The 17,912-nt window shown below is 30.0% G+C and overlaps 1 protein-coding gene across 2 annotated transcripts in view; it reads right to left on the reverse strand.

Moving 5' to 3' along the window:
* Positions 1 to 17,912, reverse strand: part of LOC148232299 (uncharacterized) — a 227,079-nt gene that overhangs the window by 82,815 nt on the left and 126,352 nt on the right. For both annotated transcript variants that reach the window (XM_088192313.1, XM_088192314.1), the window contains one exon: positions 4,091 to 4,783. In XM_088192313.1, coding sequence (XP_088048439.1) covers positions 4,091 to 4,623 — 533 coding nt within the window. In that variant the 5' untranslated portion in view covers positions 4,624 to 4,783. The remainder of the gene's footprint in view (positions 1 to 4,090; positions 4,784 to 17,912) is intronic.

Genomic DNA, 17,912 nt, shown 5'->3' on the forward strand with positions numbered 1-17,912 from the left:
GCGGTTCTGGATAGATCACAAAACGCCTATTAATTATTAATGTAAATTTGAAACCTATATATTCAAATTTTTCCTGTCAAGTTCAAAAGGTTGTTTGTTATGTACGGATCTATTTAGCATACGAAGAATATGTAATGAGAAAATCAGTGGAGAATATATCATAATATATAATGAGACTGTCAAGAAGACGATCTAACAAGATGATACGATATTAATAGCTAGTAACAAATATTTATGTGTTTCTTGATCAAGTATAAATAGAACACAAAATATTAAAATTAAAATTAAACAAAGATCAGAAAGCACTTTGAAGAAGTCAATTTTTTGTTGTACACAGTAGCTCTCATAACGAAAAATAAGACAAAGGGGAAAGCGTTATATAAGTGGATTCATTCAATACAAGCAAAAATATTATACATATAGCTAATACTTAATATTCTCTCTTGCACTACACCCTTGATTTACGTGGTTGAGAAAAATATTTTTTTAAATAATATAAATCACACATTTGGTGTAGCGTGGCGATATACAAACGCATGGTTAATGGTTTACACCAATTTATTGCACTAGACCTGACTTGATATGGAATCTCTCTCACTGTCCGTGTCGCTGATAAAGTAAAGATTTTTATCGTTTACTTTATACTTAAAATAATAATAAAAATGAATACTATTTGATCGCTTCATTACAAATTTCGTTCTATGGCTCGCTTTATGCAAAAATCTAGAACGTATTTACCGCGTCAATCGAGGGATGAAGGTATATGAAATAAAATATTATATGATTAGATAGAAATGAAACACAAGATTTCTCTGACAAATAGTTAACAAAGAAATATAAAAATAATACCCATATAATTCAGATGAGCTGTCAAAAAATCCTTAAAATACATTTAGAATATGTTTGACCAGAGAAAAAAACAAGAAGGTACTTCCTTAAAGGATGGAACAGAAAAAAAATACATGCTTTGTATGCTGCATTTACCATGTCTTAGGATCGAGAAGAAAGTAAATGTAACGTATGAATCAGCAGTTAATTTAAATTACACAAATATGAATTATTTTTACGTTACAGAAGGTAGCTATATGAACCTTTAATTTATTGAAAACAATTTATATTTAAATATGTAATGAATATTTCGTTAAATGATCGAATGAACTACGTAGTAAAATCTTTAAAATCATGAGTTAATTCATAGCGACTCAAGATTACGACTGAGCTGGACCAAAATCTGACGATTGAAGTGAAAAATTTTAAAGGGATAACCTTTGGATCGCGGATGTCGATTGTTGTGAGAGCTTCATTGTTGGAAAATTCAAAGTCTAAATTGAGGCGTAGTTTGAAATAGAAAGTGACTCTGAGGCAGCGTTAAGATATATTATATAGGAAAATAAATACAACTATCACCTGTCTTCTCAATTTCAAATGGATTAATCTCAGCTGACTTTAGGCAGTAATGAAAAATCTCCACTTTTAAAATCGACCGAGACGACTCTTAGAAACCTGAAAAAGCCGCTTATAATCCAAGTTCAGCTTAGCAGTCACCTGATTTTTGAGAAGATTTGGAGACTATGCGATGAAGATTATGGCGAGAACATACACATAAATATATTTATTATAGCACAGTCGCTGACTATTGACTTGAAAGACCTGGGTTCTAATACCATATAGACCTTAGGGTTGTTTTAATTTTTATTGTGTCTGGGAGATCGAAACTAATTATTATTATATAATTATAATTTTGATCGATCATTTTAATTATCGTGAAGATTAATTAAATTCGATCTAAAGGTACATTTTAGGTAATGAAAATTCTATAATAATGAGCTACTTTAGCTCAAAGAAAATATTTTATATGTATTAAACAAAAAATATGTTACAGTGTATGTATTACCAGTAAATTAATTTTTTTACTGGCATTTCAGTGAAAAATATCCGGTTGTTATGTATTTATACTAGCAAAAATATAATCTATTGAAATCATAAACTGCTATAAACTGTCAATCAAATTAAATTTAACAGTTGCGAAACATCTATTTATTGTTCAAAACCGAACCAAACCTAAACGAATTAACGAATCCCAACAGTATGAAAGTTCTAAAACTAACTATAGTTTTTGAACTTTTATTAGGTTAATTTGTTTTAGTTAAGCTTGGGCTTGATTTATTCTAAGTATTGTAATATTTTATCGAATGATGTAATGTCATAATTCTGTGAATCTGATCATGTAGAAATACGAGCATCCGTTTATGAACAAATATAGTTTTAAATTTCAGTAAATCAATTGTTTGATATATTTTAACTGACTGTGTTAGTTAAATTATATTTATACTAGTAAAACATTAATTCACTATAACATAAAATTATACTGCCTAGATTTTTTATATATAATATATGTATATACATACATATCAAGATAAAGACTTTACAGTCAGCTATTAGCTTTTATAAAATAATAAATATGTATTTAATGATAAATTATTTAGAGTGACCGGTAATAAAGTTTGCAAAAATCTTCACAATAATTGTCAAAGATTGTTCTTTTGTATATGTTATATTAAATACTGGAATACACTCGATAATATTTTTTTATAAAACGATGCGAAATTCTATGATAATTACTTTGAAGAGATAATGAAGATAAATGAAAAATATTCGTACCTCATCCTCAAACTATAAAAATGCCCTCTTTTTTCCTTTACAAATTAAGTAAATTTAATGAAGAGCGACTTAATAAAATTACAAAGTTTTTTCTCTTGACACATTAAGAGTAGCCAGACTTTAATATTCTACAATATCGCCTTTGTACGAAAGCTATTAATATTTATTTATTTATTTAAATACATTTGTAGGCGATATCATCTATATTAGTTAATAAAGCAAATATAAAATTTATAAAAATGTCAAGATTATAATGCGTTAACTAACTGCGAGTACTTTGATAACAACAAATTAATACTAGCTTATATATAGTTTGAAAATCTGGGCTTATTGGAGAGTTGTCTAATACACAAAAACAATGTTCTTACAGAATCTTAAAAACTTAATTTATTCAAAATTTCTAAAGCAATATTTTTTTGGGTTTTGTAGTATACGCGCTTCAAAAAGTTGGAGAAGAATATCTAGCTGATTACGTAGTGTCCAAAGTCAAATATTTTGGCGGAAGCGGTATGGTCTGGAGTTGCATGACAGGAGCAGGGGTAGAAAAACTATACACTTGCGAAGTTAGTGTGAATATTTACATTTATATTTCAATGTTGGAATCTACTTTAATGAATTTCTACAGGAATATTTCCAAGCATAGACCACGCTACCATCCGATTCCAGCAAGACAATTCTTAAAGCGTCTGACGCTTTTAGAATTGCCACTATACCTTAATCTTATAAAGAATTTATTGGCAAAATTAAAAGGAAAGGTTGCCCATCACAATTGCAAATCTAAAACTAAATTGCGAGAAAAATTGCAGATGGAATGGAAAAAATTGTCTCCGTCCAAATGCAAGTCATTAATTGACAGTATGCCAAAAAAGGTTGCAGCTGTAAATAAATGTGGGCCTATTAAATATTAAAAATGAGCTTAAAATAAACTCTTTGAAAAACCTCGATCGGTTTTTTATTGAAATTTTCACGATTTTATTGTGGTGCCCCATAACTATGGCCATGCTTGTACATATTTTGTTTAAGATTTTGCCGGATTTATTCAACACTTTACTTAGCTTTTTAAGATGTGAGGGCTTTATTCTCGTATCGCGCCTTTTCTTACTCGCATCTCGTTTGCCGACATTTGGACCACCAATCTTGGGCGTAATTTTGACTTTATCTCGGCCGACACAGACTCAAGCTACGTCGTCTTTGATTCGATCTTGTGTTTTATTTTTTTTGTTTGTTTGTTACTAAGGGAACAAGAAGTGCATTCATTTGTTTAAATGAATTTATATTTGTATGAATATTGTTCAAATTTAATTTAGCTTGGTTTAAAACCGTTAATATGCACTTGTTTTTGTTGTAAAATATAGTTAATAAAAAATAGTTAATTTAAAATTAATTTAACTGTGGTATTAAGATTATTTATATGTACTTTAATACTCACGTGAAATTCTTGTTAGCATAGCAGTGCCCTAAAAAGCGACACTCAATAGTGTTACATTGATAGGGCTTCACAGGATTCGCTCCGGCGCTTATCTCATAAGTAATGTTGAACCCGTACACGTCCAGCAGTTTTGGCAGAGCTCGAAGATGATGACCTTCGAGCCGTGCCAGCACCAGCTCGATAAGCAGAAATGGACCGGCTACTTGGAGCCATTTCACATGCGTCGCACTAGATTCGCTCACTGTGTGCACAACCCTAGCTCCTGCCTTATAAGCATCATCGTAATATAAATATTCGGTGAACTTAAGACCGCTGGTCACAAAAACTTGAGTCAAATACACCACGATCGAAGCATTTCCTTCGTTCTCTCCTTTGGATATTAGCCATTGACAATGTATGGGTGTGTTGAAAGGTAAAGGAAAATTAGGTGTGTGTATCACCCCGTTCCGATTGGTCAACACGCCTCCGCAAGATGGAGAAGCAGCTGAAGATAAGCCGGAGAAGAGGACGGTGATCGCTAAAATGGACCACATTATTCCAGCTTCGGGTTTAACCCTGGCTATCCATAATTTGTTTTAGAATTTCTTTTATGTCGGTTACAGCATCGACTCGCAACAGTTTGCAAACGTCGGCAAACATATTTCTATACAGTTTGCCGGTCCATTGTTGAAGTTTTCAGCTGTCGTGTTACATCTGGAAAAATAAAAATAATTTGTTAGCTCACAGTATTAAACTATATATTATACTTATAAGAAATGATTATGCCATTATTTTTAAATCTAACTTAAGATTAAAAAAACAATGTCTCTAACCATGGCGTTGTTAGTAAATAAAGGGAGCATTAACCGCAGATGATTATAAATCGATTTCAAAGAGAAAAAAACATATAACTAAGAAACTATTGTAGAAAACTTTACCGAAACTTCGTTCCATCAGGATCAAGTGAAAGCTCTTTCTTACGTAACTTTTTGCCCGAGTTTTTTGACGTTGAAGTTATGTTCGGAATTCCTAACGCAACCCTTTACTTTGCTATTCTTATATAAATTAAAAAATAAAACAAAATCATTGCTTATTATATAATAATTATATTTCATCAAAGACTTCAAAATCTCATAGATTAATATTAGTATGTTTTAAATATAATAAAGCATTTGATATAGTTTAAAAAAAAAATTATCAAGGGCCGCATATAGAATTTATATTTTTAATTTTTGACTACATTGGGTCGATTAATACTTTCACTCTTTACCCAAAAACAATAACATATTTAGCACTTTTCGATATCAGTGCATCAAAAACTGGCTTAACAAGGGATGTAAAAATTAGGGATTGCATTGCCGGTAGTACCGATACCAGTAATATCGGTATTGGAGTAAAAATCGATATTACCGGTATTAAAAATAAAATACCGGTTGAATAAAATTTTTTTTTTAATTTGTACATTTTATTTATTGAAACCGATATTTCCATTGCTTAAAATTAAGAAAACGACGATGCTTATGTTGCTTGAAAGCTGAATTGGAGATTAAGATGATGCTCATTATAGGGGATTGATTTAATAATATGCAGTATTTACGTATTTTTTATTTTATAATGTTCATATAAACATTTATAATTTAAATTGAATTAACGTTACTTTTAATATGAGCAGAAAAAAATATACGAGAGATAATTCTTTCGAAAATAAATAGTATTGTGATATTCTAAAATAAATATTAAATGTACAATAAATAAAATAACATTATACAAATAAATAATATCTCAATCACAATCATAATATATCTCATAAATATATTTTTAGAAAAAATTATGTCGCATTTTGAACAAATTTTCTCAGAAGGTTCTTTCGGATAATCATAACTGACAAAAATTAATGAATAATATAGAAATATTTTTTATTAGTATAAAAAAATAGGAAGCATCCAGAAGCGGTCAATGAAAGACGATATTTTGTCAAAGACGATGTATTCTTAGACTTATTGTTCCAACAGATTTAGCACCCGCATTTTTAAAAATAGTTTTTAAGACAATGTAAAAAATAAATGAGCCAAAAAGGTTTTTGTACACAATCGTCTTATTGATTTTTATTGGTACTCTTAAGCAACACAATTAAGAATCAGAGTGTGAAATAGTTTTAGAAGTACCTGAATGTAAGGAAGATTGCTTAAATGCTTCTTATTCTTGGAAACATGAAATATACATAGTCAGATGGATAATTAAGTCGAAATTTGCTCTGCTTGTTTATTATATTTAAAAAAATATGGAGATGATATTAGCTATTAAGCTTTTATATAGTTATTTCATTCCATATATTCAAAGAAAACGTTTCCATTTGATTTTTTCGTCTTTGCATGAATGGACATCTAACAGATTAGTTGACAAAACACATTATGGCAATTATGTATAGTTGTACTTTATGAGTTTTACCTAAAAACTTGTTTCAATTGTATGATATACGTATCATTTCCGTTTTATAAAGTGTTTACAGATTTATTAAAAAATATGTTTTATAACATAAACCTAGTGGAGTTATTCCATATCTAGATCTCATTCCTTCGAAAGTTTTAAAAACAATTCGTCCTACAAGTGTTGATTTGCATGAAAATAAGATCGAGATTATGAGATGAAACTTTAAATATACTTGGTTTTTAAAGAGATTGCTTAAATACATTTATAAATTTTGTAAGAAATTAATTTTTTTTTTACATAAATTAAATTTAAATTAAAAAAATGATGTAATCTAATAAATAAATAATTCATTGTCAAAATGTGCTAAGCGATAGAATTTTTAAAAACAATATATTTTTTGAACCGTTTTTTTACCAATCAAGTAAAATAATAATAATGTCAATACCAGTAATACCAGTATTGACTGTTTTCTCCCTCAGTAATACCGGTATTATTTCATCGATACAAAAAGTATTTTTATAATACATTTTTGTTACCATCATATTTAATTGCATTTTCATGATAGATTTTAATAGCACACGTTTTACATATAATTTATTTAATTTATTAAAAGCTGAATTTCTTAAAATTGAAAATGTGTATTTTTGATATTAAAATCACTACGAAAGTGTGAATTTATTTTTTCACCAAAATTGATTTCAAATTTAGCAATATTTATTTTTTGTTATAGTCCTAATTATAGTAATAAAATCATTTAAATATAGAATTAAATTGCAGATGATGTGACCATAAATTAGCCAACAAAAGTAATGATTTTGTTATATCTACGCGAGTTTTATTCACTATTTTGATATTATATGACGCTAAAAATTTCTTATTGGCGCAATTATTGTTTCAAAAATGACTTTTCTTTTTAGTTTGTTGCATATTAGACTAAAAATAACAAAAAAAATGCTGCTTTTAAACAGTAAAATATATGCAGAAATTACCAATAGTAAACGAAGAATAAAATAAATTGTTCTAATTTTATAAGATTTAAGTATTCTGCATATAAATCCGTTTTTAGTCAAAAATATATCGCTTTTTAATCAAACAGATTTACAATTATCTAAGCACTCCTTCATCATTAGGTTCTTTCATAAAATCATAACTCACAAAAAATAATGAATAATATAGAAATATATTTCATCAAAAAAATTGCGATAAAAATTTAGGAGGCATCCAGAAGCAGTCCATAAAAGACAATGATTTTTTAGACTTTTTGTTCCAAAAAAATATCTGCCGCACGAATTTTTAAAAATATTTTTTTCCGACCGTGAGGAAAAATTAAAAAGGTTATTGTGTTATTGATTTTTATTAGTTATTATATACAATACAATAAAGAATCAGCGTATAAAGTATTTTTAGAAGTACCTGAATGTAAGGAAGGTTGTTAAAACGTTTCTGATTGTTTAAAACACGAAATATACATAGTCAGACGGATAATTGATCATAAATGCTGCCAATTAAAGTCGAAATTTTCCCTGTTTGCTTATTAAATTTAAAAAATATATCAAGACGACACTTGTTATTACATTTTCATTCAATATTTTCAAAGAAAATGTTCCAAATTTTGACTCCTTGTTTTTTTTTTGTAAAATTCGCAATATCAACGTTCAACAATATATAATATTACGGCAAAACTTATTTATAAATATTATTATTTTGCTCTATTTTATTAATTATTAATAAAAATAATAATGATAATACCGGTTGGCTGTTTTTTCTCTCAGTAATACTGGTTTGAAAAAACCCAGTATTATTGCAATCTCTAGTCACAATGTATTAATATAAATCACAAATCATTGCGTCTTTTTGCTAATTTCATTTGGTAAGCGAACGGAGTTGGAATAAAATAAAATCACTTTATTCATTATACAACGTGATTCATAAAGTTTAAAATAATATTATTAAATATAATTCATATATCTGTAATTAGCTTTTTGCTAACATAAATGGTTTTTGTTGTAAGCGATGTTTTACTCGTGGTGTAAACATTTTATTAGTATTGTAATGTATAATACGTAATTTGAATTGACATTTTATTGCAAAAGTAATTCAATAAGATTTTAAGCTAAATTTAATAATGTTTTAATCAACGATTTTATAAAATTAAATACAAGTAGTACAAATAAAAAAGCAATTATAAATAATAATATACATTACTTTACAGAAGTAGACACTATACAGCAATTAATAAAAAAATATAGCCACGTTCACAGTTATTAGTATAGTAGAATAATTTAATTTTAATTTCAAGGTAACAGCTCAGCTTTTCATATATTTTAAATGTTAATAAGCAATCATAAAGGTTTGAGAAAAATAATTATCAAAGACTTACTTATATATAAAAAGCAATACATTTAAAAAAAATATGTTATAGACACAATGAGTTATTTTAAAATAATATTGCATTACATTAATACAAATTATAAATATATACATTAAGAGAGCATGTAATTCTGTAATAAAATTTAGGGATTTTTGTGGAATTATCATCAAATAGAATACTAATAATTCAGTATCTGTTCTATAAAACAGATATTACTCATGAAACATTATATTAAAATACACATAATAAAATTGATGCAGTTTCATTTAACATATTGCTATAGATAACTTTCATATTAAAATAAAATGGGCAAAATAAGTCTTAACCACAAAGGTTACTCATCAACACTAACGTGAGTCGTAATCCTAATTAGAAACATTTTATTGTGCTCGCAAACAATTAGCAGTCTCGATAAGCGAGGATAGATCCTTAAAACCTTCCAAAGACGTTAACATGGTCCGTCTTGGGTCAAGTACATTAACGAGGCTTCGCATCGCTTTGAATAGGTCCATTACAAACCTAATGTGAGATTACTAACGAAGGTTTATATAATTATCTAAATACGCATATATAGAGGCGTTTCTCGTTAAGTCAACATGTTCCTAATACACAAGTAATTAATCATATATAGTTAAGGTGACCTAGATAAGAGGCATGACATCAATATATATGCTAATGAAATCGGAATAGTCTGAATATCTGATCATGTTCTCGTTCCCGGATTGACATTATCGAATACCTGTTGGACGGGACAACATCCTTGGAATTATCATAAGCGTGTTCAATTTAAGATTTAAGTTTATTGAGATAAAAAATTCAAGGTTTTCGTTAGGATGTATTAAAAATGTTTGAAGCAGGTTCTGCGCTTGATTGATCATCGCTCAATGAAATTTCATGGCTGTTTTCCTTCAATATCGAAAAACGCTTAGCGCCTCGCTGTTAATAATTAATATCATGCTATATTGGGCCATCAAAGGCAAAAATACTAATTAATGTTGTTAATTGCTAAAACTGAGTGTTGATTAAAGGTCTATAGGTAACCACTTAAATTTATTTGGTTGGTTGAAATTTTCTATAAAATCAATACATTAATTAATGGTTGTAAATTTTGAAAGCTTCTTGTGTATTTTTACATTCTCAATCAACAACTCTTTGAGTTGATATTGCTGTGTAAATAATAAATATTTAATAAAAAATATTGTACCAAAGAAATCATACAATCAAAATAAAAAATACATAAAACATATATTAGTGGATAATATTATGATATTTCAGTCTGGTGTCTCACTACTTAGTAGTTGCTCATTGTGTTTACCCCGTTGTAACGCATTAGGCTAATGATTCAAGAAAGATAATTACATATTTTACATTTTATTTTAATAAAAGAATCCTTAAATAAAATATGTAATTAATTTAACTTATTTTATTAAATAAATATCGGTATTTTAGTATTAATTACAATTTATCGAAATATTAAAAACTAAAAATAGTAAATTACTGCATATTTTATACCATAAACATTCAAATCGTTTAATCTAAATGGACATACTATTTCAAACAAAAACTTATCTATAAATATTTATGACTAGAATATAAAAGTCATCAAACAGTTATAATATGAATGATAATATCCATCGCGTTAATAATTCAATTTGCGCGAGAATCACTCGGAATATCTGGCCGTTTAAATAATGTATAAGGGTTGAATGAATTAAGGGTGAACCGAACCGTGCAGATAAATCGAGGGTTCGGATGTGTACCAACAAATTTTCCCCTTCCGGAGTTTCATCATCTTACCTATGGATGGAGGATAGCATAACGTTTCAGTTTCAGAGGAAGCGATTAATCTCGGATACATTCTCTCTCGCAGAATGGCGGATATTAATCTCGAGAGCTAAATTACACGCCCATTACGCGCGCCCCTCGCTGATCGTTTGTTTCGATTTATGCTCCTTTTATCATTGGTTTCACCCCCCCCCCCCATTGGTTTTCAATTTTTTAATCATGCCAGATACCTGAACCTAAGATCATTTCTTGTCGTTGCTTTATACGAGGGTTATTTGATACAAATAAAAACGTATTTTGCTTTACTTGATTGACAACAAGTTTATTAGACTTAAGTCAATTTTTAATCGCGATAGATCAATGATCCCTCACTTTATACAAAATAAGAAAATGTTTCTGTTTAGTTATAATATTTTAATTTTGTTGCAAATCATTCGGATTGGTTAAGGGATGTATGGAAAAATTATAAAGATGTTAATCTCCTCCTCTTTCCCCAAGAAGATTAAATAAATTTAAAAAATGCTTAAAATATAAAAGATAAACCATGTAAAATATTTAAAATAATAAAAACAAAATGAGTAGAATATAAAGTTTTAAATAAAAATTTGAAAGCATTACAACCATATAAAAATATGGCAGGCTAAAAAATATTAAAGTCGATAGATTAAATAAAATATGTCCAGAATAAGATATGGTAAAAAAGAATTAATCCTATTCAGAGAAACGAAAATTATTAGAAATGTATATAAAGGACCATCATATGATAAGATAAAATCAATACATACTACATTGAGAGCATCAAAGAATTTGTAAATTCAATACCTCAGTTTAATAAATTAGTACGATACAATAATTAAGCATTTAATTTAAAAATGGAGAATTCATATCAGTATCTCAAGAAAAAATTCAAAACATAAATTGTAAATTAAAAATAGGAACAAGTCCTGATGAATTGGATGTGAATATATTATAATTAAAGAAACATTGAAAATATTAATAACTAAATTACATTATTTAGTATTATAAATAAAGCAATTTTCAAAGGAAATATATCGATAATTTGAAGATTGCTACTATCATATATATACATAAAATAAAAAAAACAGTAGAAGGATTTATGAAATGAGAACAATAACGCTATGAAAGAAGTAGTAATAACACAATTAAAGGATTTTATTTTTTCACAAAACATTATACGTAAACAATAATCAGAATTCAAAGAAAAACATTCCACAGAGACTGCATTACGAGTAGTAATAAATGTTGGTAGAGTTCTTGATTGAATATTCGAATATTATTACTATATTTTAATATCGTTGAAAGTCCTAAATATTTGTCTATGTAGTGCGCAAATTAACGCAGTAACGCGGTAACAGTCAAAAATGCACTAGGATCAACCGCATATTCGCTCGTTATCGCTCGTCATTATCGGACGTCTACTTACATTAGCTCCAGTAATGGACATAATTAATATTATTGTTGAAAAAATGGACGCAAAATTCGCTGCACAAGCGAAGTTGATTGCGGAACAGCAATCTCTAATTGCGCAACTAAAAAGTCTGCTAAAAATTCAAGCTGCGACCCAGCAGCAACAGCTCACAAAGAGAAGAAAAAATAAAAAAATAATCGCAAAATCCATGGACTCTAGGCCAAGCAATGAGATGGTGATAGGCTCAATTTCGTCGTCACCAATTCAACCCGCAGTCTCACCGACTCGTCGACGACACGCGTCAGCTCCTTCGGTTGCAGAGAAAACCCCAACGCCTGTGCCCGATGTCTCGCCATTTGCCTGGACCGAAGTCAGGAAGAAGAATAAACAAGCGCGCAATCAGCTTCTTCGCGGGTCTGGACAGCAGGATGGGTTAATAAAAGCAGCTTTAAAAATGAGACATCTACACGTGCTCTACTTGCACCGGGATACAACCGCGGATGCAATTATGGTATATCTAAAAGAAAAACTAAAATCATGTGATGTGTCGGTCTCGAAAATCATTACAAAGGGCACAAGTTATGCATCATTCAAAATTGCAGTTCCTGATGCCAAACTAAATGAGGTTATGTGTCCAGAGTTATGGCCATCTGGATGCTCATTTAAAGAATGGAGATTTCGGAAAGGCGTTAAACCTTCCTAGGAAGAGTTCGATGGATCCCCTTTCGATTTTTTATCAAAACGTAAGGGGATTAAATTCCAAGACCGTCGACTTTCTTTCCGCTATCTACGCACAGGAGCATGACATCATCGCTATAACGGAAACGTGGCTGACTGATTCCGTGCTGAACGCTGAGCTCTTCGACGATCGTTACACCGTGTTTAGAAGAGATCGATGCAGCAGAGGCGGAGGTGTGCTCTTAGCTGTCCGCAGAGATTCAATTCATGCGCGAAGGCTTGCGCATCTCGAAGCTGACGGAGAACATCTCTGGATCCTCGTCGAGACGAAACGAGCTTCAATCGTTATATGCGTGTTATATTTTCCGCCAAATCAATTAAAAGACGTTACTGCTGCATTTTTTCGTAAGATTCAGTCGGAATCTGAATATTTTTTGAAGAAAAAATGTATCATCTTGGGTGATTTTAATTTACCTACGAACATTAGTGCCAATATTGATATAAGTTTAATAAGTAATATTTTTAATTTAAATCAAATAAATTGTGTCAATAATAATTTTGGTGACAAATTAGATCTAATTTATACAAATGTAAATAATTGCATAGTAATTAAGAGCGAATTCGTATTGGTATCGGAAGATAATTATCACCCGGCGCTAATGATAAAATTAAATATAAATAAAAATGGCATAGCTACGAATGAGTTGGAATGCGTGAGCGATCGGAATGATCTCGGATGGTCGTTTGGAAATTGTGTAGATTTTGGTTTATTAAATAATTTACTTTTAGGTATGGACTGGAGCCGAGTTGGCGGGTGCGTTGATGTTGAATCTTCCCTGGCGGCCTTCTATGAGGTTCTTTATTGTGCATTCGACCAGCTCTTTATTCGAAAGCGCCCTCGAGTGCTTAATGTGTCATATCCTAGATGGTTTTCTCATGAGATCATCTCATTGCTAAAAAGAAAGCACGCCTTTCATAAGTTATGGAAGAGATCGGGACATCCATCTGCTCTCGAGGAATTTCGTTCATTAAGAGCACGCGTTAAGTGTTTGATAATTTCCTGTCATCGCAATCATTACAAAAATTGCCAAAAACAAATAATTAATGATCCCAAAGCGTTCTGGAAATTCATTAGCACTAAACGCGCTACTCAGTCTACGTTGAAAGTGATGAACCTCGACGATAAAACATTGGACGGTTCACAAAATATTGCTGACGGTTTTGCGCAATATTTTCGTTCTGTTTTCGAGGAATATTTTTCGCCTTCTGCTCAGTCGCTTCCTTCTTCATGTTCTTGGTCTTCAGTACTGACCATCAGAGAAACTGAGCACTCAGATCTTAAATACGGATTTAATAAATTAAAGACAGGGCGTTCTTCTGGACCTGATTTGATTCCCGATTTTATTTTGAAGGGTTGCGAAGTAAGTCTCGCTGCTCCTCTAAAATGTATTTATGATCTGATTCTCAAAACATCATCATTTCCTGATTTATGGAAATGCACAAAAGTCACCCCTATTCATAAAAAGGGTGACAAATTATATATAAAGAATTATAGACCAGTAGCAGTGTTGTCAGCTCCTGCTAAATTATTTGAAATAATTATTCATAAATATCTTTACAATCACTTTCAGCAAGTTTTATTAGACCAACAGCACGGGTTTCGTCCTGCCCGTTCCACTGTTACTAATCTTCTGTCGTTCACCAAAACGGTGACAACTTCTCTCGATGCCGGAATTCAAGTAGACGTCGTGTATACAGATTTTGAGAAAGCCTTTGACAGAGTTTGTCATGCGTTATTATTAAAAAAATTGTCGAACCTCGGTTGCTCAGATAATTTAACTCGGTTATTTTCAAGTTATTTGAGCAATCGTAGACAGTTTGTAACGTATGGTGGCCGATTGTCAAAGGAATATTTTACCCCTTCGGGGGTTCCTCAAGGATCCAATCTGGGACCTCTGCTTTTTGTGTTATTTATTAATGACATAAATACTGCAATTAAACATTCAAGTTTTCTTCTGTACGCAGATGATTTAAAATTATATAAATGCATTCGATCTGTTGCGGACTCCTTCTCTCTACAAAGTGATTTAGACTCTCTGTGGAGATGGGCTTCCGTTAACCGTCTGCCCTTTAGTGTCGGAAAGTGCCATACTGTGTCATTTTCTCGATCCCGTTCGCCATCAGCTTATTTCTACCATCTCGGTGGTAACATTTTGACTGGAGAAACTTCCATTAAAGATCTCGGAATCACTTTCGAGAGCAAATGGAGGTTCTCTCTACACATACACGACGTCTGTGATAAATCTTCCAAGATGCTCGGCTTTGTTATGAGGAATGCCTTTCACTTTGACGATCCGTCAGTTATTCGCATCCTCTATGACACCTTAGTTCGTAGCATTCTTGAATCGGGATCTATAATTTGGAATCCCCGAATAGCCAAATATTCCCTTTTAGTGGAAAAAATTCAAAAAAGGTTTTTAAGATACCTTTACAAAAGGACATTTGGTTATTATCCGTACTTATATCCCAGCGCCTTTCTTTTAGGAGCGTTGGGATATGATTCGCTGAGTTCTCGCAGAAAGCTGTATATCGCTAAGCATTTTTTTAAATTACTAAAAGGTGCTGTCGACAATCCAGCTATTCTCGAGGAATTCCAGTTTTGGGTTCCTGAACATTTTCGAGAATCACGATCGAGACCTCTTTTGATGACCGTTAGGGCTAGGACATCCGCACTTGCCGACTCGCCTATGGCTGTGGCCATCCGGCTCCTTAATACGCTGGCATTACATATTGACCTATTTAATGTCAGCTACGAGGAGCTGATCCGGTTTATTTCATTTAATTTTAATATTTTATAATTTTTTTGTTATGTTTAAGTATTTTTATATTTATGTATATATACTTTTTTTTTTTTATGTTTTATAAATTTAAAATTTGTTTTCGACCATCGTGGCGCATTGGGGTAACCTGTTAGGCCACGATGGTCTTAATTTAATTTAAAATAAAATAAAATAAAATAAAATATCTTTAGGACCCGCACGCGCGATCTCTCCGCATTTATATTGTAAATCGCACAGCTACAAATGGTTTTAATATCTAATATCAAGCACTGAATTACAAAATAGGGTAAAAAAATCAGAATGAAGCAAAAATAATATTTAAAACCAAAATAGTTGAGAGTCCGGTATCCGCACACTCGATAGCTTCGGTACCTCACTGTCGTGAGGTACCGAAGCTAACGATAATAATAAATTTATTTATTATAAGCTAGTGCTATTAAAATCTCATGTATGTATTTTAATTATTTAAATACTAATAAGAAACATAATCAAAAACTTAGTTATTGGCAGGTACATATATGAAACGGCATTTTCAGCTTGTTAAAACTTGCATTAACGTTAATTATGTGAGTTATGATTTTCTGAGGTAATGTAATAAAATCGTTGCTCATCTAACTGATACAATAAATTCTCATTATACGCCAAAACCCGACTCTACCCAACTTTATTTCGGATGGGTAATTCGATAAGTCCGGCATAAGGGTTTTATTATATTGTTAATTATTTTTGATAATAAATATACCTTTAAAATAAGGAAATAATATGTAGCAGTAGAAGCCCAAGAATAAACTTTGGTAATAAAGTACATGCGTGCTCAATATATCATAATAAGTGCCATACGTTAAGATAAGCAATGAAATGTATTAGAATCTTGATATTCATGATCCTAATAAAATATTATAATTATTGGAATATGTTATTAAATATTTATTTTGCTTATTTATATATTATATCTACAGTAGAAACTTATTTATTTAGTCTCAATTAATATATGAAAATACAAATAAACTGATTTGTTTGACTCGTGCATGAGAAAACTGAATTCGTTTTGATTTTGTGTTGTTTTAATAATTTTTTGTGATGGTGAAATTGAATAAATATATTCCAATACAAATTTACTTGTACTATACATATATATTATATATGTATGCGTTTAGATACATTGTGAAACTATAAGCTATTAGAAGTTTCAAAGTTTTCCGATACTGATATATATTTGTAACTTTCCTTCAAAGTTTCATTCGTGTGTTTAGTATCTAGATATTTAAAAACTACGTTAATATTTTTAATGCATAAATAATGTTTATCTAAATAGTAATCGATTATATTAGGAGTATATTGTTTTTATTGACAAATTTGTTATTATATGAAAAAATCATATCGCTAAAATAGCGATTTTGTATAAATGATACAATTGAGTCCAAACTTTATCGTAAAAAAATATCTAATTATATATTAATTAGAAAATTCTTAAACATTGCTTATCAAGTGTCAATATAACTGAAATATATTATGCTTATATTCGTTCTGACTAAAAGCATCTATCAAATCAAAATGTCACGAAAATTTAGATTAAAAAATATTAAGGAAAAGATATTGTCAGACATTTTTCTATAAAAATCTATTTTATAAAGTTTCGGTGTATTATTGTTATGGTAGAAGATATTGACAAATAAAAAATATGTTTAATTTACCACTCTCATATTTACCCAACTCATCCTTTTTATTCCGCGAACTTAGGTTTCCGCCCCTCTTAGGTTTGTTTATTATGGGTATATCTCAAAAACAAGGTGTGGCAAAATATACGAAACATAAATAGGCAAGAAAATCAGTGTTCCGATACCTTTTCTCACCCACGGCGCACTAAAGCTCTTCCCGGAATTCCAAGGAATAGCACAAGCGAAATAAATAATAATAATAAAAGGGAAGATGAACTGTATAAAATTTTAAAGATAATTAATCTAAACACAATTTTTAACTTAATTTTATTAGATGTAAAAATGTATTAATTTCATACTTGTAAGTAAAATCTGTTTTTAATATAAACACTCTTTTTTTAAATAATATGTAGCTTATTATTAAAAAAAAATATATTTTTATAAATATGTAATTAATTAATATAACTTTGATCTTAAAATATTTTTTAATTTTTTATACATCATCATTTTTCAAGTGGCACTTAAATGAATATCGCTAACAAAGCAGATTTTCCTTATCAAGTTTCAACTTTATATTTACTGCCCTAATTGATAAAAATAGTTATTGTAAAATATATACATATATAGATTTCCTTGGTTTATAAATAGACAC

The sequence above is a fragment of the Plectrocnemia conspersa genome, unplaced genomic scaffold, assembly GCF_051122295.1.
Source record: "Plectrocnemia conspersa isolate PC_06_02 unplaced genomic scaffold, ASM5112229v1 ptg000009l, whole genome shotgun sequence".
Taxonomy (NCBI): Eukaryota; Metazoa; Arthropoda; class Insecta; order Trichoptera; family Polycentropodidae; genus Plectrocnemia; species Plectrocnemia conspersa.